The 18,157-nt window shown below is 43.1% G+C and overlaps 1 protein-coding gene and 2 long non-coding RNA genes across 3 annotated transcripts in view; 1 reads left to right on the top strand and 2 right to left on the bottom strand.

The window, feature by feature from the left end:
• Window positions 1-14,574, top strand: part of LOC116052803 — an 18,722-nt gene extending 4,148 nt beyond the window's left edge. Inside the window, exon 3 of the long non-coding RNA XR_004105651.2 lies at window positions 14,565-14,574. This is a non-coding gene — a long non-coding RNA (uncharacterized LOC116052803). The remainder of the gene's footprint in view (window positions 1-14,564) is intronic.
• Window positions 256-4,328, bottom strand: LOC116052785 (nuclear factor 7, brain-like). The gene is made up of 2 exons (XM_031303615.1): window positions 4,240-4,328; window positions 256-1,661 (listed from the first exon to the last, which is right to left on the bottom strand). Exon 2 carries the CDS (start codon window positions 1,642-1,644, stop codon window positions 256-258), a length of 1,389 nt encoding a protein of 462 aa, XP_031159475.1. The 5' UTR covers window positions 1,645-1,661; window positions 4,240-4,328.
• LOC116052796 lies at window positions 6,202-18,157 on the bottom strand. Its single transcript, XR_004105645.2, has 3 exons — window positions 17,948-18,157; window positions 6,860-6,982; window positions 6,202-6,715 (listed from the first exon to the last, which is right to left on the bottom strand). It is a non-coding gene; the product is annotated as an uncharacterized LOC116052796 (long non-coding RNA).

The raw sequence follows: 18,157 nt of genomic DNA, 5'->3' as shown, positions 1-18,157 counted from the left end.
AAAATTGTTTGGTTGAATTTGCGTGAATTGGCACAATTGCGAAATCCTGGAGGGACTAAGGCAATAAACTTATAGGACGACTATTTGACCACGAGAATGGTAACCTTACATTTTTAGGCAATGGAATTATTTTAGCTATTTTCCATTCTTGAGGACATAGACATTCACTTAAGCTGTGCATACTCAGCATAGGGCGCTGCTGGACTCTTTCCACTGCAGCCTTATAGCTGATCAGGAATGGGACATCTCCAGCTGTCAGCTGAAGACCCAAACACACACCTTCACTGGTGATATCTTCAGTTGGACTTTATCCCCAGAGTTAATGAATGGAAACATCCTCTCAGTGAAAGTGTGTGTGAAGGTGTGTATGTGTGTGTCAGTATCAGCATCAGAGAACGACAGCTTTCCTCTGTTCCAGTCCAGAGTCACTCTGATCCTCTGGAGCTTCTTCTGCACTACGAGATCAGTGGATGGATCTGGTAATGACCGTGCTGAGTATTTACCTTCATAGAACTTTATTCTCCATAATCCAGACAGTCGGCCTCCCTTTCTCTGGACAGACTCGGCTAACATACCCAGTACCCAGGCTGCACTGTCTCCAACCTTGACATTCCAGCTGTGAGTCCCTGAGTTAAACCCCTCAGAGCCCAGGACAGAGAGGTATTTATTAAACCTCTCTGGATTATCAGGAAGCTGATGTTCCTCTCCTCCTCTCACACTGGTCAGATCTTCAGACAGGAAGAGTTTTGGTTGAGCAGTGTTTGGGTCCAGAATCACAGGAGTGTAGGAGACCATGTCCTTCATCTTGTCCCAGATGTTGAAGCTCAGGTTGCCCAGGTGTTTGGCCTCGTCTATCAGAGCTCCTGAGAGCAGCTGTGGATCATCCAGCAGGGGGCGCTGCTGGACTCTTTTCGCTGCAGCATTGTAGTTGATCAGGAATGAGACGTCTTCAGCTCTCAGCTCCTCCTCTGTGGCTCTGACTGTGTCTGAAAGAGCTGCTATCTCTCTGCTCAGAGCCTCCGTCTTCTCCTTCATCCTCTGACTCTTCTGCTCCTCTTCCTCCCTCCGTGCAGCCAACCTGACCTCCTCTTCCTCTTCTAGAAACTGGTGAAGCTTCTTAAACTGCTCCTTAATCTGCATCGCTGTGCGTCGGGCCTGGAGCTTTATGTGTTCTGCTGTTTGAGCAAACTTCATTTTAACTTGTTCAAAACCCTTTAACTTCTCCTTTAAGGGCTCCAGAGTTTCCTGAAGCTCCTTCTTGTGTTGTCGTGCAGCTTCATCAACTGGACTGAATCTGTGGTTGGAGTGTTTTTCTGAATCTCTGCAGACGAGACACACTGGCTGCTGATGGTCCAGACAGAAGAGTTTGAGTTTCTCAGAGTGCAGACTGCAGAGAGCCTCTGAAGCTCTCTGATCTCTCTCCAGTAAGAAGGCCTCACACAGGTTCTTTAACACCAGGTTACAAGGTGGATTTGCATTTGAGGATGTTGTCATACAGACTGGACACTCACAAGCTTGTTTCTGTCTCCACCAGCTCTGCAGACAGTCTTTACAGAAGCTGTGGCTACATGATAGAAAAACAGGATTTCTAAAGACATCGTGACAGACCGGACAGCAGAGATCCTCCTCTGATCTGGAAGCCATTTTTTCTTCGAGTGAAGCTGAAAACACAGCAGACAGAAAGTACAGTCAGTAATGGCTCCACTCCCTTTTCCACAAACTTCACCAGAGATATATACGTAGATATCGCCTTCAGCGCACATAAGATGCGTCTGTGCCGCCGACATCTTGGGATGGACTTCTGACTCATTCTGACCATAAATAAAGACTCAGAAAAAGACAGACTTATGTGCTGCATTGGTAGATGCCAAATAAATGCCAAACTAAGCTATATGGAAAATCATTTCACATATGAAAGAGGCGTTTTATTTTATTTATGCACAATTAAAATAATTTATCGCTACATTTACAACCAGATTTTAAGCGGTTTCCTTTGCTACAAAGGTCAGACATGTATTTATCATAAAGGATACTTGGTTAAATTAGAATGCAAGTTTTTATACCAAAATATCTTATCTTGTGTAGATAGTCAGCTTTAAGCCTTGATTTAATTTAAATGGTTGAGTTACAAAAAACATTTGCCCCCGTACAGGGGCAAGTTAGCTAAAGAAACTGAAAAGATGTACCAGGCTGTAAACATGTTTATTTCTGCTGTGAAGTTGGGATTTTTTAACAACGGGGGTCTATTGGGATTGACTCTCCTAAAGTGGCCACTCAAGGAACTGTAGTTCACTAAAGCCTCTTTCCGTCAAAGTAGTTACAGTTCTACTAACTACTCTCCCCCAAAACCGGTTTTGCTATTTGCATTCACACTGGTCAAGCGGCCATAGGAACTGACCTTTTGTTATTATAACACAGCCATCTAACCACCTGCTCTGAAATACGAGCTGAAAGAGTTACAGGAACTGTGGCCAGAGGAACTTAATAATCCCCAAATTGGTCCAGTCAGAACATGAGAAAATAAGGGTTCTAGGAATTTTATGTTCTAGGAACTGCAAAAATTCCTCCTGTCGGAAAGCGGCTTAACACACATGACCAACACTCTTTACAGCATCTTACTGATATATTACATCAGTTACGCAGATGACACCCAACTAATTCTCTCCTTTCCTGAGTCTGAAACTCAGGTAGCAGCACGTATCTCGGCCTGTCTGACTGACATCTCTTCTTGGATGTCTACACACCATCTGAAACTCAACCTCGACAAGACTGAGCTCCTTTTCCTTCCAGGGAAGGGCTCTCCTACCCAAGACCTGACTATAACAATTGACAACTCTGTAGTCCCCACCCAGACTGCTAGAAACCTGGGTGTAACACTTGACGACCAACTCTCCTTCACTGCTAACATTGCTGCAACCACCCGATCGTGTAGATACATGCTGCATAACATCAGAAGGATACGTCCCCTTCTAACGCAGAAGGCGGCTCAGGTTCTGGTTCAGGCTCTAGTCATCTCACGTCTAGACTACTGCAACTCCCTCCTGATTGGCCTGCCTGCATGTGCCATCCAACCCCTGCAGCTCATTCAGAATGCAGCAGCTCGACTTGTCTTCAACCTCCCCAAGTTCTCTCACACTACACCTCTCCTCCGCTCTCTTCACTGGTTACCAATTGCGGCCCGCATCCGCTTCAAGACACTAGTACTTACGTACAGGGCCACGAACGGATCAGCACCCGCTTACATCCAGGACATGGTCAAACCATATACCCCAACCCGCCCACTTCGTTCTGCATCAGCCAAACTGCTTGCTGCCCCCTCACAGCGAGGGAGAACTAATCACTCAACGAAATCCCGACTGTTCACTGTCCTGGCTCCCAAATGGTGGAACGAGCTCCCCGTCGATATCAGGATGGCCGAAAGCCTACACATCTTCCGACGAAGGCTAAAAATCTCTTTCGACTACACCTCGGATAAAAAAAAAAAAAAATTCTTAAACCTACACTTTCATATGTCTCTTTGTAGCTTTGCCTATTTAAAGCTAATGTATTTGCACTTACTACTTGTGGTCTGGAGTTTGAACCTTCACAGTTGAAAGCACTTAATTGTAAGTCGCTTTGGATAAAAGCATCAGCTAAATGACATGTAATGTAATGTAATTACATGAATAAAAGACCTGACACAAGCTAGCATTAGTTTGTGGTTCTCAAGCGTTTTTCCAATAATGTTCCCCCTTTGTTTTTTAAGCCATGTAGCCCCTAACCAGCGTGAATAATTTTTGGTAGAAAAAAAAGTCTATATAAAGAGGAATAATACAGCGATAGATTTACTAAACAACAGCCTTGTACTTGGAAAACATTTAAATGCTAATGGGAAAAGGCGACAAACTTTTTTTAAACGACAAAAACTTGGAAAAAGACGGTAGAAAGAAGGAAAAGCAAGAATAGGTCGAAAATAGTAACACAAACTTCGAAAAAAAAAAACAGTAGAAAGAAGGAAGGCAGCAATAGAGCGACAAAAGTGACAAAAAATATCAAATAAGCGACAAAAACTTTGAAAAAAAAGAGACAGAAACTTTGAAAAAAGCGACAAACTTGGAGAAAAAAAGACATTAGAAGTAACTACAGCCTTGTAACTGAAAAACATTTTGCAAAAAATGTCACGTACATATATATATATATATATATATATATATATATATTTTTTTTTTTTTTTTCTTCACTGTTTTTAGTCAAACTCACCTTCAGTGTTTGGAGTGTCAGCAGGTTGAATGTTCAGTTTTCCACTTTTCTGTCCTGTAGCTGAACTCACTCAGGGGAAGTTGTTTTGTTTCCCCCTGGTTTCCCATCAGCCCGTATCTTCTTCTTCTTCTTTTGATTTTTATTGGCTGTTGGCCAACTGAAGATGCATTTAGCAGGTATGTTGCGCTCTGATTGGCTGTAGTTTCGCAGCTGCCGTATTGGGACGGACAAGCCGCGCCTCCTAAAGCATATGTGTCAATGGAAGCAGGAGGTCTGGAAATCTATAAAAAAAAAAACATATTTTCAAGCGGTTTGCTCTGCTGCAAATGCCATATATTAATGATACTTGGTTAAAAATTCAAAATGGGTGGTTTCATACCAAAATACCTTATCTTTAGTAGATTAGTTTAGTTTATTTTGAGCATGTTTTGAGAAATAACATTTGAGTTCTTGACAAGTTGTGTAACGGAATTAAACTGATGCAGCAAGCCGGCACCCAGAGTTCAAGGCAACTTAGCTGAACCTATTCTTCAATAAGTTTGACCTAACCAAGCCAAGAACATCATCAAGGACAATACTCATCCTGGCCACCACTTGTTTCAATTGTTACCCTCTGGTAGGAATTATAGGTCTATACAATCCAGCACCAACAGATTTAAAAATAGTTTCTTCCCAAATGCAATAGTTTCCCTAAACAAATGTAGTTAGACAAACCCAGTCACTCACTGTCACCTCCTGCACTTCCATTCTACAATACATAATCTGATCACTGCTCTTTGACTGTTTTTATTCTGTTTTATATGTCCCGTAAGGATTATTTATTGTATTTATTGTATGCACCCAGTAAAGTAGCGCTCCTAATTTCGCTGTATTGTAAAGTACAATGACGACAAAGGCTTTCAATAAAAGTCCCCCCTCGTTCGACAGTGTGCGTGTGTCCCAATGCACCATCTCTGCTTCCATTCACACTTCTGTTGCCTCTAACGTCGGTTTCGGAGCATCAGAGGGCAGCGCTGGCATTTCAGTAGCACCGAAATGAGGCACCGAAATCTGCTTTACTATTCGGTCCGGTAGGTACCGATTGTTAAGGCACAAGGTGCCGTATTAGCACCGGGTTTCGGTACCCCACCCTACTCACACCAAACATCAACATGTCAATGGATGAAGTAGCCTAACATCACAACCCCCACCCCCCACTGCATTACGTGTCTTTGGGACACAATCAGACCAGAAAAAGCAATCCAGCGATTAACTGTCCCATTTGTGTGACGTCCTGTTGTGTTTTTTAACCCCCTAGTGTGGCACAAGTAGACTTTATTTTTCATAATTCAAGTTTCCGTCGGATCATTTATAGACCTTGAGATTTCCGACTGCACTTGAAGACAGCTCCATTTCACGGAGAAAGAGAGCCAGAAAAGAGACAGAGGGACTGAGGAAACAGTCAGCAGTTACACAAACTACCAGGCAGTTCAGTGCTTGCTTTTTCATTTTTTTAACTCTCATAGTGATTTAAAACCTTCTTGTGGCAGCGATAGAGGCAGTGATGTTTCCTGTTTCCTGTACGGGACTCTCACACCGCCTCAAAATACACAGACAAGTCTGATCCACACACACACGATTGGCCACCGCAGGGTGACGTGTAGTTGTGTTTCTCTAAAAGTTGAGTCGGTCTCAACTTTCTGCCGCAGGCCGCTGCCTCCCCACTCCCCACCATACTGCCTGCTATTAGTCAGAAGAGATACGCTACTCTTTGTAAACAGTAAAAGCAGCATGGAGGCCAGTGAAAATGTTACGGTGGTTACTTTCTTTTTAAAGTATCTACATGGGTGTCCTGTTTCCATCACTGCCGATCGAACTGCAGCCAATAAATACTAATGCAGTATGTAGGTATCTGTTTTTATCTCTGTTGTTACTGTTGTAATAAAGATGTAACTTATCCTAACTTAAAAGTAATGAGACACAAATGATGAAAACAAAATCTTTATTTAAGTCACTGCTGTCAAAATGATTGATTTGGCTGAACGTATGCACTTATTTGCTTTCTTGCCAAGAGTTACATGAGAAGTTTGATTACAATCTCGTCTGTACTGTAAATATGAAGCCACCGCCAGCATCGGGTTAGCTTAGCTTAGCATAAAGACTGAAAACAGCTATCCTGACTCTGACCTAATGTGATCAAAATCTACCTACAGCCACCTCAAAAGCTCACTAATGAACATGTTATATGTTGTTAGTTTGACCTATAAAATGGCGAAACAATGCAGTGATCACATGGGACTTCAGTGACAGCGTGGTTTTGGATTTTTGCTGGCTCCATGAATGCAGCGTCTGGCCAAGAAGTCCCATCAACATCTTCTGTTTCATCAAACTGTTCAACAATGATCCTTTTAGTACCAGTTGGTGCACGAGATCATGAAGCACATGTTGTCCACCTTCCTGTTTCCCATCTGGCACTGGGGCAGCTCTCCTGGGATTTCTGTGGAAGCAAAATATTACTTAATATAGGCTAAGTGGGCGTTTCCATTTTTAAACCCAGAAAAGAACTCAGATGGAGTCAAAATTTTAGTATAGTACTTGAGTAAATGTACTTGGTTACTTTCCACCACAGAGTAGTGTTTACCTTCAGCAGCAGCAGATCCGGAGCTGTCAGTATGGGCAGATTCTTGATGTTTTTCAGTCTCTTTTTCTCTCTCCTCAGCCTCTCTTTCATGGCTCTGATCTCCTCCCATCATCACAGTCGCACCTGAGCAACAACACACAGGTTGGTGTGTACATATCCAATGGTTTTAACAGTTTAAATAGGCAATAAAGTCCCACCTACAGATAGTTGTCTTTGTTCTGAAGTTCTCTTTGACGCAGCGTTGTTATTATTATAAGTAATAGAGAATTTGTGACAATACTATCAAAACAAATGACAAAAGTTCAGCTCAGACCTGAACTTAAAGCTTCACTGGTGGAAACTACAGAGGCAGAGATTCAGCGTGACTTCTGTCTCAAAAAGAGACACTGAATGCATTCAGATTTGAAAGAAACTCTACATTTGGGCAGTGTGTGTGTGTAATCGGGGATGAAATGGAGATCGAGAGCAGAGAGTCCGAGTGGGCAAAGATAGAAAGACTTTGATAGAGAGAGAGAGAGAGAGAGATGCAGATGGAGAGGGGGAAGAGAGAGATCCCACGTTATCAGCTCGGACATCGCTAATCCTTCCAGAGTGATCCGCCCATGACGCCAATCCAATCAAACACAACTCAAGCTGATGGGATCGTGTTACTCTGCTTACTTTACACGATCGCTGGGTGAGCCGCTTCCCGGTGGTCTGTTAATGCATGCTGGGAAATTACACCAAACGATGACAAATGGAAACACCAAGATGAAAACAGCCGAGCAGCAGCATTGTCAAACGGGGCTGCAACCAATGACTTGTTTTAATTCAATCTATTGTATTTTTTTTCTTATTCACTGTACAGCAAAATGAAGACAAATATCAGGATCTTCCCGATTCCAACTTATCATTTTGTCTGAAGTTTTAAACCCCGAAAAACATCCAGTTTACAAAGATGTGGCGTGTAAAAAAAGATGCAAATCTTCACAGACAAAGACATAGGGTCCTATTTTAACAATCTAAGCGCACGGCGTGAAGCGCCTGGTGCAGGTGCGTTTAGGGCGTGTCCAAATCCACTTTTGCTAGTTTGACGGCGGAAAAAAGGGCTCCGTGCGCCGGGGCGCATGGTTCAAAAGGGTTGTACTTAGTGTCTTCATTAATCAGAGGTGTGTTTTGGGCGTAACATGCAATCAACCAATCAGAGATCATCTCCCATTGTCTTTAAAAGCCAGGCGCGTTTGGACCTTGGAGCATTGCTATTATGATGGAGGATCTGCACCGTAATATTTTTATTTTTAATCTTTTGCATGTGTGTGTGCTGCTGTGCGTCCCTGTGTGTGTAACAAGCATAGTATGCGCGCTGTACACGAGCCTAGGCGTGTTTTACTAATGTGCTGTTAAAATAACAATGAAATGCTGCGTTATTGACTTTAGACCAGGTTTTTGTTGGTTAATGGCGCGATCACTTACGCCCAGAATGCACCTGAACACACCTCCCTGTACGACCAGCACGCACATGGGCGCATGTGCATTTTCTATTTAAATGACGTGGGCGCTGGACGGTAAATTGACAACAGCGTCGGTCTTAAACTAGCAAAGACAACTGCGTCGGGCATTGCGCTGCGCCGGGTGCAAGATAGGGCCCTATAATATGTAATGACTGGGGATCTTGCAGGGTCACACATTGCAAGACTACAACTAAATCCGTTCTGAAAACTTTAACCAAGCTAGCTCGCTACCGCCAGCGTTAGCTGGTAACTTTAAAGGCCCTGACACACAAAGCCGAAAATCGGCCGTCGGACAGTCTGGCGAGGTCAGTCTATTCATTGTGTTCCGTGTCGTCGCTGTTGTCCGTCGGAGGAGCTGTCGGCCTTCATTTTGGCCAACCAGATGTGGTCAGTTGGAGACAGGGAAGTCCGGACTCACCCGGAAATGGCGAGCGGGATGAGCGTGACTAAGCCTCTCAAAATCTGAAGAAAATCTTTTTAACTGACCTTTGAACTGACTGAATGTTTTCAGAAACACGTTTCGGTGAACTATCTGCGTACAATATGAGATCGTATTCTGAATGAGCCGCGATTAATTGGCCGGTTGAAAAAAATCCAAAATCCGGAAGCTGCAGCCTGACCCACGTGACGCGTTAGTTCAATCAGCTGTTGGTTTTCATTTTTTGGGCGACAATACAGAGTAGCGCCGCCTGCTGTTATGGAGACATATTACGTCTCCATTAACAGCGTCACTTCGGTGTGTTTCAAGGCACTTTTTGGACCTCGGGGAGCCAACTGATATGTCCAACTGCCTCTTCTGCCAACGGTCGGCCGTCTGGTCAGTGTGTACGGACCTTTAGGGAAAGTTTTAAGATTTCTGTTCTGCCCTACATGCAGATGAATGTCTCCAGTACTCGGAGGTCTGTGTTTATCCGCCGTAGTATAAACTTCAGGCCAATTGAGGCTAACTCACTTTATTACCTCCAGGGAGACAAATGGCTGTGGATTTGAATGGCAGAGATATGTGAAATGGGCAAACTTGTTTTGTTTTGTTTTTAAAGGTGCTCTAAGCGATGTGACGCGTTTTTTTAGGCTACAACATTTTTTTGTCACATACAGCAAACATCTCCTCACTATCTGCTAGCTGCCTGTCCCCTGAACACACTGTAAAAAAACATCTCCTCACTATCTGCTAGCTGTCTGTCCCCTGAACACACTGTAAAAAAACATCTCCTCACTATCTGCTAGCTGCCTGTCCCCTGAACACACTGTAAAAAAACATCTCCTCACTATCTGCTAGCTGCCTGTCCCCTGAACACACTGTAAAAAAAAACATCTCCTCACTATCTGCTAGCTGCCTGTCCCCTGAACACACTGTAAAAAAACATCTCCTCACTATCTGCTAGCTGCCTGTCCCCTGAACACACTGTAAAAAAACATCTCCTCACTATCTGCTAGCTGCCTGTCCCCTGAACACACTGTAAAAAAACATCTCCTCACTATCTGCTAGCTGCCTGTCCCCTGAACACACTGTCAAAAAAACGCGGTCTCTGTAGACAGCCCAGGCTCCACAAACGCCGACAAAAACAAACTGCGCCAACCTGCACCACCAAACATAACAGTCTTCCAGCCAATAACAAGAAGGAGTTGGTTGAGCCATCACCGCAGCAGCGTTAGCATGTATGCTACTTCCACAATGCGCGTTCATGACTGTTTCAGGAAGCACAGAAGGGAGGGGGAGGAGACGGGATGAGGAGCAGGGAGGGGCGAACTAGTCTCCATTTTGTTTGACAATAATTCGAACGTCAACAAGAAGTGACATCACCCAACATCGCTTAGAGCACCTTCAATTTTCTGCCTTTAATCACCAGGACAGCCTGAGAGGGGAGAGAGGAAAGACATGCAGGAAACCCTCAGAAGTGCTCTACCAACTGAGCTACCCGGGCGCCCAAATTGGCAGACTTGTTCCATTCGTTTTTCAGTTTTGGTCGCCAAGATACATGAGTCACAAGCTGGTGGACGGTTCTGTCACTGTATAGAAAATGAAGACAAATGTCATCACAAGCTGTCGCCGACTCTGTACCAAACAGGAACAAAATGCTGCTGAATGTCTTCACACAGCACAGTGACAAACGGAGATTGTAACCAGTGTATCCATACCAAGGGCGTAACTTTGAGTTCAACATTGGGGGGGGGGGGGAGAGAGTACAGATTTCCATTTTGAACATCAAACACTTCATTTTCTGCATTCTGGTGATTTTTTTCTGCAACAATTTGTGCCTTTTCTGCATCAAGTTATGGCGCAAATGGGGGTCAGCCCTATGTTCCCACAGCCCTATATTCCCACATTTCTAAGATTTTTCTTAAAATTAGGTCCTATGTTCCCACATTTCTAAGATTTTTCTTAAAATTAGGTCCTATGTTACCACATTTCCGTCCATTGCTACTGGATAATAGGTTGGGTGTAATTGGCTACCAAATTGGGAGAAAGGGGGATCAAATATATCTGATACAAATTTATGAAAAAGGAAATGTGGGAACATAGGGCCTAATTTTGAAAACAATCGTAGAAATGTGGGAACATAGGGCTGTGGGAACATAGGCACATGTGCAAATGTCTGTATTTATGTAAAAGAAATTAAAAAGGTTAAAAGGTTTATTGGGGGGTTGCACTGGCCAGTATTGATTATATCCCCCCTTTAAATTACGTCTATGGTCCATACGTCCGTGGAAATAATGGATGGCAGTAAAGAAGGGAGCGTGCCTTTTAAAAAATGAGAGATTAACTGCCTCGCAAATGTGTAACGGCTGCAGGTTTCCGGACGAACCAATAACTTGTGATAACTCTCACATAAAAGTTGATTGTGGGCCCCAACCTTTAGTCCAGACCTAAATATAACATCAGAGGGGGAGCTTCTGCTGGGCGGACATAAAAAATGAACGGCAGCCGAGCTCAGGCGGTGAGTCAAAAATAGAAGATAAAGAGGAAGAGAATGGATCTATGGCGCAGAGTTTATATCATGACTAAAAATACTTTGGATCTGGAGTAGTAATATATTTAGAGCTGCAAAGATTAACCGATCAATCGATAAGTTGTCAACTAATAAAAGAATCGCCAACTAGGCAGCACGGTGGCACAGTGGAACTTCTGCCCCCAGCAAGTTAGATCACCAATCTGGGCAGAGTTCAATCCCTGCCGTTAGCATTCCATTGACTGCCATTCATTTGGACGTCACTTTGACAGCGAATAACTTTACATCTGAAGAGTTTAAAGACTATTTGTCCATTGTTTATTTCTAAAGAAACACAACAATGTATAAAAGGCTCCATTACCTTGTACCTCACGTTATGGCTCCGTAGCAGACGTTTTTAAAAAAAATAGGCTAACGATTGGGTCATAACCACGAGACTTACTGTCTCATAGTAGAGGAATTACCGTATAGTACAGGAGAAGCTCTCAGGCAGTTTGGACTTCCATTAGCTGTTTAAGTTTAATTACTAATGTTAACTAGCATTTTAGTGATCAATAATTAGCCTGTGTCTATGTTATCTCCTTACATATACCTACGCTCTCCGTCTCTGCTAGATTGGGAATGATTGAGATTTCTCTTGGCACAGCTACCAGAAGACTTCCAACTTTCAGACAGGTTGCTCACGTCACATCTACGTCTTCAAGCTCAGTTGGAGGCTGCTCAGTAACACTCAGCCATCACCGGGAAAGAGACTTCACTGGTCTCCGTCCAGAGACACGGGATCTGGTGGTCCAGTTTATATACGTCTATGGTTCTCCCCGTGTTTGCGTGGGTTTCCTCCGGTTGCTCCGGTTTCCTCCCACCATAAAGACATGCATGCTGGGTAACTAGGACTACTGTTGAAAATTAGCCGTCTGGCTAACACTGGCGCATTTACAGAAATGTTGATTAATGTTGTCCTAATAAATCTTAAAATCGTACAACTATTACAAATAGGAGGAAGAGTTATGACCAAAAAAGTCATGAAAAAACACCCACATCCAGACTACTACACCCGAGGAAGGCTCAAGCCGACACGCGTTGGTGGACCTTTAAATGTCTTGCGAAATTAATCGTACTTTTTTGTAAGCAACCTTAAAGCTATAGTGTGTAGTTTCTGTCTCCCCCAGGAGAAATTCTAGGTAATGACAACAAAACTGTCGGCGCGTCCACATGATACAAGCCTTCAGTGATCACGCACCCCCCTCCTCCATGCAGTTGCTAGTAGCCAAGGAGGACACGGAGGATTAAAACAACATGATGGACCCTTCAGAAGAGGTCATTATCTTCGCTCGAGTTTCTGCGCGGGAAAGTCACCGCACGCCCCAATCTTCTGAACATAGTCATACTGAGAAATCCAGAGAGAGTAGTGTGGAGCTGATAGTCTTAATTAGCTTTGTAGCAACTCATTTGGCAACGGCTTACAAGTAACGGACGTTCATTAATGTCAAAAAGTTACGCACTAAAGCTTGAAGTGCCTGGATATGGGTTTCTTAGGTCATAACTCTTCCTCCTCTCTGTGAACTTTATTCCCTTCCATGAGCACCGGTGATTAAAAGGACACCAGAAGCACTCCTGCAACTTTTTTCTAATCACCGACTATTTTGAGTGATTAATCATTTTGAATAGTTTTTTAAGAAACAAAGTGATGTCAGGTTGTTAAATGTGAATATGTTCTAGTTTAAACACTTTTTGATGCTATTTCAGTGTTTTAAAAAAAAATACTTTTTAATATTTTTTTACGCTGTTTTTGGGCACTTTTTTAAATGCTTTTTTGTTCCCTTTTTTTGGACGCTTTTGACACTTTTTTAAATCTTAAACTTCTTTGATGTCAGCTTGTTAAATGTGAATATCTTCTAGTTTCTTCTCTCTTCTGACAGCAAACTGAATATCTTTGAGTTGTGAACAAAACAAGACATCTGAGGACGTCATCTTGGGCTTTTTGGGAAACACTGATCCACATTTTTCACCATTTTCTGACATTTTAGAGACCAAACAACTAATCCATTAATTAAGAAAATAATCGACAGATTAATCGCCGATGAAAGTAATCGGTAGTTGCAGCCCTTTGGGGGGGGGGGATCCATAAAGGCTTATCTTATCTTATCTTGATTTCTTTAATTCTTTTTCCTTCCAAATAAAACGTATTGGACCCAAGCCATTCAAAGGCAAGTAACATTTAACACGATAGTGTGAGCTATACACATCTTCATTCATAAATTTAGGAGCGTCTCAATCCGTCGCCTCACTTCCCCTCCTCAGCTGTCTGTGCAGAGAGAAAGTTAAAGCTAAATATAGCTCCGCTCTCTTTCTTTGAGATATTGTTTAGTTTTGTCTCGTGCGCTCTTCTTATCTCCGGTGCTGCCCCTCGTCGGTTGGAAATAAATTGAATCTGTCGTTGCTTCTCTGAGGACTTGACACAAAACCTGCACGTGTCCCTCAGTGTGCACTGTGCAGCTGCAGGGCCCACGTCAGCTGCTCCATTATTCACTTCTTCATCTTTTCTTTCCTCTTTGCTTCTGTGGCCTTAATTAGCTATAAGGGTTGGTAGTTTGATTCCCACTGGAACCGACCTATAGTCTGATCAACAGAAGTACATTTCCAGGATAATTGCCTGACAGAATCTTTCACTTAACAAAGCAACAATGATCCCGTTGTCTCTAGAAACACCAGGATCTCACAAGATTTTTACCCATTAAGTACATTAATATGTGCACATAAATGCACGATTCATTGATTCTGAGTTGTGCTGTATGTAGTCTATAGCCAGGACGTTCCATTCGGGGATAATCCAGACAGCTAGCTAGACTATCTGTCCAATCTGAGCTTTCTGTTGGACGACTAAAACTACTTTTCAACGTACACACGTTCCACCAAAACAAGTTCCTTCCCGAGGCTATTTAGCAGAGGCACCGTGGCTCCGTCCGGCGCTTGGCACCGCCCAAGACGATTGTGATTGGTTTAATATTCTCCCATCCAGGAATGCTGTGTGGACTAACCAGACCCTCCTCTGCAGCGCCGTAGAGGAAGGTCTGGCAAAGCAAGACTATGCTGTACGTATAGTCTAGATTAACGGAAGTACATTTCCAGGATAAAGCAGGCTGTGTCCCTCCCCTTCCGCTCTCTGTGTGTCGCCATTTTCAAAATCCCATCGCTACAGGAAACAAGAACAAACTTCGAGCTACACGCTGAAAGGTTTTACTATGTTCATGGTTTGAAGAGTAGTCTCGCATAGTCTCCACAGCGCTGTGACTACACCACAGATGCATTCTGGGATAGTTGAAAGAAACGCTCTGGGTTGTTTGCATTTCTTTAAACCAATCACAATCATTTTGGACCTCATTGGCTCTTACCAGTGTATCTCCGTGTGTACTTCGTCCACAGCAATCTCACCAATCAGTCCCAAAACCTCCCAGTTAGAGAGGAAATGCCCTAAACATATTCTTTGTAAATCTTTAACAATCATTCCCTGAAAGAACCAAGCAGACCTGACTTGTTGCACCATCCACATCTTCTTCTAAACTTGACATTTTCAGCATGTAGGCCTAGCTCGCTAGCGCAAAGTTTGTTGTTGTTTCCCGAAGCGAACAGAGTTTGAGAACGGCAACACACAAGGGACATCCAACAGGTCAAAAGGCAGTCGGACTGATCTGTCGGCTCCCGTCTCTCAAAAAAGTTCCTCAAAACACACCGAAGCGACACAGACTTGAGCGTACGTTCTGCGCGTGCGCGAGGCGTAATACGTCTCCATAACAGCAGGCGGCGCTAATCTGTATTGTCGACCTAGTAGACACAGAGCACGCTGTCGCCAGTCATTGTTTTCATCAGAGAGTGTTGATAGTAGTCAAGAAGGATCGTTGTTGTCATTACTCGCTGAACGGAAGAAAATACGATGGCTAGTACTTCTTCTTCTTGTGGAAGAAGCACTGATTCGCTAGTCAAGGGCTAGCACTCCACCAAACAGATTGGTCATTGAGTCCGACTGCCCACTGGCCGATTCAACAAGTCAAATCGGCCAAAATAAACGCCGACGGCTCCACAGACTGACGACGGCACGGAAAACACCGAACAGACTCGAGTCACCGACCTCGCCAGACTGTCGGCCGATTATAATTATCGGGTTGGTGTGTCAGCGCCTTAAGGGACTACTGACTACAGGCTTCATGAATTCATACAACTGTAACCTGTAACTTGAATTTCCCCTTGGGGATCAATAAAGTATCTATCTATCTATCTATCTATCTATCTATCCCAAATAGTGTGTTTATTTGTTCTTCTTTCCTCCAGTAAATTAAACACTTTTGGCATGAATAGAGTTCACCCACAGGGAACTAATTGGATAAATAATCTCCCACCAGCAGATTGATTAGCCTGCAGTCCATCTGCAACATCGATTGGCTTAAAGTGAGAGTGAGTTTGCCTAAGCTTTATTCTTCCTCCACATTAAGGAATCCCTGAATCAGGGTCTGCATGTTATCAGCTGATTAGTGTCACTGGGCATCTTAGAGACATTAAAGCTGAGGAAACAGAAAACCTGTAATTGCCTCTAACTTAAAGTGGACTGGGTATAAACATATAGCCTTTAATCAGTCCCTCCAGAAAAACACGATTATGCAATCGCATAATTCAATGCATAATCAGCCAAAGTCCGCATATTTATGCGGGGGCCGCATTTGTTTAAATACGCCTCACTTTCGTCGCATAAATTGCCGATTTAAGCGCAAAATATGCGGGGCTTGCATGATTTCATAACCCCGCATTTTCGTTTCAAAAAAGTCACATATATCTTAGCAGAAAGTTGAAAAATAGATATATTGCATTTACTTCACACAAGAGCACCCATTTTCCCCTGTTGCCATGGGAACGTTATGAAGTGACGTAATTACGCGACGTGAACATCATCGAAAAGCTGCAAACCCCGCAATGAAGCCACGATGAAACCGCAGTTTTTGCAAGTTCCCGCAATTTCATTGCATAAAATTGCATAAATATCCCGCATATTCCATCGCATTTTTTAAGAAAAAGTGCCGCATAATCAATTTTTGACCGCAACAATCACAAAAAAAACTCTTTTTTTCTGGAAGGACTGGTTAATGAAGGGCAACCCCACCAAAACTACCTTTTTAATACTCTCCTGTAAATAGGTTGTACATTAAATGCTACGTTCCAGGCAACCTGTAACCCGTGTTTTCGCAACCTTCTACCGGTGAAAGTGCCCCGGAACGGCAGTCAAACCTGTAACTTACTCCCTGTGAACTGGTACCAGATGGTTGTACTCCCAGTTACAGTTTTTGACGTCACACACACATAAACAACAATGGCGACCCCTGTTGATGCTGCACAGACGCCGCTGATTAACGGTGAGACATAGACATAAATAGGCAACGTAAAGTAATTCTGCACATTGTAATCAAAACAATACACATACGATTGTGTACTACTACAGGTTATGTTTATTAAATGAAGCCCAACATATGTCGCTGACTAGAAATCGCTAGTACCAGCTAGTGCTAGCTAACGCCAACCGTTAGGTAGCCGCTAGCTAGAAGGGTTTGTCGTGACTTTGCCTGGAACGCTACCAAGTCGTGACTTGAAGTCGTAATTTACGGGCTAAAAATTGTGTCTGGAACGCAGCATAAGTGTAGGCTAATTTCAGTTTTTTTCCAACCTGGACCATATTTTCATATGCATTGGTGTCTAAGTGAATAATGTAAACAAAAATCTTTAAAATTAGTCCAGTAACCGTTGTAACCAGCAGCCGTGAACTGAAATGTAACAGATAGAGATAGATAGATAGATAGATACTTTATTAATCCCCAATAACCCTATAGGACAAATGTTCAGCGTGAGTCAGCGACCACTAAAAGTTCTGTTTTTGCCGCTGACAGACTCAGATTATTATTCTAAGTGTCTGACAACATTATGGAAAGGATCCCTACAGAGAAAGACCTTTTTGTTGAAGAGTGAGATCCTTTTTGTTTAACCAGAAACCGCTCAAAAATCGCTATCGCCAAACTACCAGACTCCATTGAAATAAACTGTACTTTTTAGCATGTATAGAGCCAGCTTATTTCCACATGTAAATGGATGAATTGAGAGTTTATTTCAACCAAACCAGAGTGGTGGTTGTTGAAACAGTGGAAAGACGAACCAAGACGGTTTTTGATAGTTTTATTTTCTTTCTGTCGACTTTGAATGAAGTGTGTTTTACGATGATAAAAGTACTGTTTTTTTTTAAATGGAGTCTGGTGGAGTTTGGCGACAGCGATTTCGGGGCTGTTTCAAGGTAAACAAAAAAAAGGTCTATGTCTGTGGGGATCCTTTCCATAATGTTGTCAGCCACTTAGAATAATAATCTGAGCCTGTCAATGACAAACAGCACTTTTAGCCCTTTAATGTTAGTGTTAACGTGTTGACCTTATCTGACTGTCACAGGCTTCACACTGTTTTCTTGTTATAGCTGTTATGTGACAGAAAAGGGCTGACATGTTTACAACAGAGAGAGAGAGACACAGAGAGAGAGAGAGAGAGAGAGAGAGAGAGAGAGAGAGAGAGGTGTTTGTGTGTGTGTGAGCTGCTGTCGGGAACAGAAATTAATTGTATCCCACCTAATCGACCCCCTCGTATCCTACGAGACCCTTCCGTCTCTGTCAGCCGCCGGTTCCGATTAGTTTGCGGTGTTTCCAGGCAGAGTATCCCAGCCGACGTGTCTGCGGAGCGGCTGACTCCAAAGATCGTTTATATAAAAGAAGATGTATCACTCCGCGCGTTATATCAGACTAGCCACAATAATATAGCACTAGTCTGTGATGGAACAG

Source organism: Sander lucioperca, chromosome 6, assembly GCF_008315115.2.
Source record: "Sander lucioperca isolate FBNREF2018 chromosome 6, SLUC_FBN_1.2, whole genome shotgun sequence".
Classification (NCBI taxonomy): Eukaryota; Metazoa; Chordata; class Actinopteri; order Perciformes; family Percidae; genus Sander; species Sander lucioperca.
This window is presented reverse-complemented; position numbering and strand designations above follow the sequence as displayed.